At 22.9% G+C, this 3,010-nt stretch overlaps 1 protein-coding gene across 1 annotated transcript; it reads right to left on the minus strand.

Annotated features, from left to right (window-relative positions):
* Positions 1 to 245: 245 nt before the first annotated feature.
* On the minus strand, positions 246 to 2,346 carry LOC145837025 (ATP synthase F(0) complex subunit g, mitochondrial-like). The gene is made up of 2 exons (XM_082944792.1): positions 2,179 to 2,346; positions 246 to 406 (listed from the first exon to the last, which is right to left on the minus strand). Exons 1-2 carry the CDS (start codon positions 2,330 to 2,332, stop codon positions 261 to 263), a joined length of 300 nt encoding a protein of 99 aa, XP_082800918.1. The 5' UTR covers positions 2,333 to 2,346; the 3' UTR covers positions 246 to 260.
* Between the last annotated feature and the right edge of the window lie 664 nt (positions 2,347 to 3,010).

Consider the following 3,010-nt stretch of genomic DNA (forward strand, 5'->3'; position numbering starts at 1 on the left):
GCTTGTACTTTTTTATTAGCACCATACATAAAACAACCGCCATAAAAAGTTTGAATACATAATGTTTTATTTATAACACTTTATACACTAAAAATGTTGAAACTCTTATTTTAGAGATGTTTTGAAACTTGATAATAAATTTGAAGCTTATTTGTTATTGATAATATGCATGAATATTAACAAGACTTAAAAACTTTATATAAAAACTTAAAAACTTTTTACTACATAACATTAAACAGAAGAAAGAATTATCTAAACAATTAAACGTCATATCCGACAAGGCTGCCCCTTCCAATGACCTCACCAACAAAGAACCAGCAGCAAACTTCAGTGAAGACCATGGCGTTCAAAAGCGCTTGTTTCACTGGAAGCTGTGTGAACTGCATTGAAGTCACGTTTGAAATTCCTGTGTTAAAATGATTTGTTTATAAATAAGTGTATTTTATTTATTTTCTTTTTTGTTGATTTGAAGTTACATTGCTTATTCCTGTTTAAAATTTAGTTGTTTACAAAAAACTGTATTTTAATGTGCATGGTAATTATCGATTAGTAGATTATTTATTTTTTAATTATTTTACTTTTTCTTATATGAAACTGATATAATTAGAAATGATTATAGAAATGGTATTTTTTAATATACTTAATAACCAGTGAAATTAAACAAACAATTTTATTACAAAGTAAACCATAACTTTTATTGAATCAAATTACTGATTCCTGTAACAATTAAACCATTAAAGTTTTTCTAAACTATAAATTAATTTGTTAGAAAAAAGCAACTAAAATGATATAAAATTGAAAGTTTTTAAACTTTTATTGATACAAGCTCTAATTCAACTTTTTTAAATATTAAATACTCGTTGACATCATTAAATAATCAGATGATAAAAGTTGAAAAGTTTTAAACACAGTTATGAATTTATACTATAAAAACAATCAATTTTTACTTTCTTTTTACTTTTTTTCAAAGAGTATTAATAATATTAGCTAAATTTCAGTGGAGATAAAAGTCAAGTTCAGTATAGCAGAGTTTTTTACTCATAATAGTTTTTATTAGATTATTAATAAGAACTTTTTTAAATACATTTTAAAATTTAAAAGATCAATAAGAATGTTTGTAATTTAAATTTTTGTAACTTCTTATTGGTATATCTTAAAGAGCCAAGCCTAAATAACCTAAGTATAAGCTTTGTGTAAGAAAAATTTAGTAAGATTTTAATACGTCTAGTTTTAACTTTTTAAGCTAATCACGAACTAATTTAACAATCTAGGAAACAAAATATTAATAGAGATTTTTCAAAGTAATAAATATTCTCAATACAAACTAATAACAATAAAACTTTTTTGTAAGGGATAAATACAAAAATACAAGTAAATTAAATTATTAAAATAAAAAGTAAATTATTAAGAAAACAACGCTATTGGTGGGTAGATATTTTTTACAAGTTGCACTTACTTTAAACTTAGCAAGCATGTAATTCTACCATTAATAGATTTGTATATAAGAATAGGAGACGTAATATTAAACATTCATAATGATCGAAAGAAATAATTAAAATTTAAAAAATCAAAACAATTTTCTAGGATTTGCTCTTGAACTTTCTTAGTTTAAACTTAACTCAAGAAAAAAAAAAAATTGTAGTATTTAACTTAGTTTTGAGTAAAAGTGCTATATTTTTTACTGCTGGTCTTAAATGTTTATCTTTTACTTAAGATTATTAAGATATATTTTTTTCTTGTAATGGTAGAATAATATAATGAAGTATGACTTAAAAATTCAAGACAAAATGAACAAAGATAGAATTTTAGTGAATTGTTTTTAATTCAAAGAAAATTGTCAATGAAAAGTTTCTACTGCTTCTATTTTATCTAAAACTTTACAGTAAAACTTTTATGAAAAGTATATTATTTTATTTAAATTAAAAAAATATTTATTTATTTTAATATCTTATAAAGTATTTTAGTATAAATAACTTCAGAGTATGCCAACCTTTAGTGAAAAGAATAGCAAACTTAAATTTATAAACAAAAAAATCTATAAATACAAAACTTTTATATGTTTAAAAATAAAGCAAACAAAATGTTCAAACTAGTGTAGCTGAGTAACATTTATGATAACTCAATAACTTAAGAGATATTCTAATTCAATAATTTTGTAAAAATTTAGCAAATAAATACCTTTAGTAAGAAGAGGGATGGCCTGTCCAACTTCAACAGGGGTGGGTGGGCGAAGTTCTACTTTTGCGTAATACATGAACTTGCTCAATTGAGGTTTTGCTGCCTCCATCAATACTGGAACCTGTGCTGAAAGTTTTGCCACCAACTTGCTCATATTGATTTTATTTAAAGTCTGAGAAAATATATTTTATTGCAAAACTAAGTTAGGCTAAAAACATGTTTTTTGTTGACTACTACAAGCAGATATTTATGCACACATTTTGGTTTTAGAAAATAGAACATACAAATAATAAATTTTATAATATTTAGAAAAACATTCTAGCAAGTGTTTGATAATTATACATTAATAACACTTTTTAAAATATAAAAATGTTTACTATTATGGTATATTGCAGCAAAATTATTTTGATAAAAACAGTACTTTATGAATTAGTTTATAAGTAAACTAATGTTTATTGCAAGTTGTTTCTAATTTGTACACTTATATTTTTGCTATCAGACACTTCTAATAGTCGAATAAAATTCATAACAACTTTGAGATTTATAGGATCAAAGTCAGTGAGTTCAATAGTTATCAAGGTTTTTTTAAAACAAAAATGCAAAAATAAACCTTGTTCACTAAAAATATTTTTTTAATTTTATAAATATTGTTCTTCAAATTTTTACAGTCATAAAATATAGTTCAAATATTACTAATATTTATGTAACTCATATCAAGGAATTTTCATAATATGAAAAAATCATACATCTTTCTTTTATTTGAAATTTATATTTTTAAACTTCCAACACCAGAAACAATGTTATGTTTTTTAAGAAATATTTCCTGAAGTAT

The sequence above is a fragment of the Thalia democratica genome, chromosome 5 (genome assembly GCF_965202585.1).
Source record: "Thalia democratica chromosome 5, ktThaDemo2.hap1.1, whole genome shotgun sequence".
Lineage (NCBI taxonomy): Eukaryota > Metazoa > Chordata > Thaliacea > Salpida > Salpidae > Thalia > Thalia democratica.

Bases quoted from the DNA above. Each gene is read 5' to 3' on its own strand.
- LOC145837025 (XM_082944792.1), bottom strand. From the start codon at position 2,332: ATGAGCAAGTTGGTGGCAAAACTTTCAGCACAGGTTCCAGTATTGATG. The intron at 407-2,178 runs GTATTTATTTGC...ATTTTAACACAG, and splicing joins CATCCCTCTTCTTACTAAAG to GAATTTCAAACGTGACTTCA.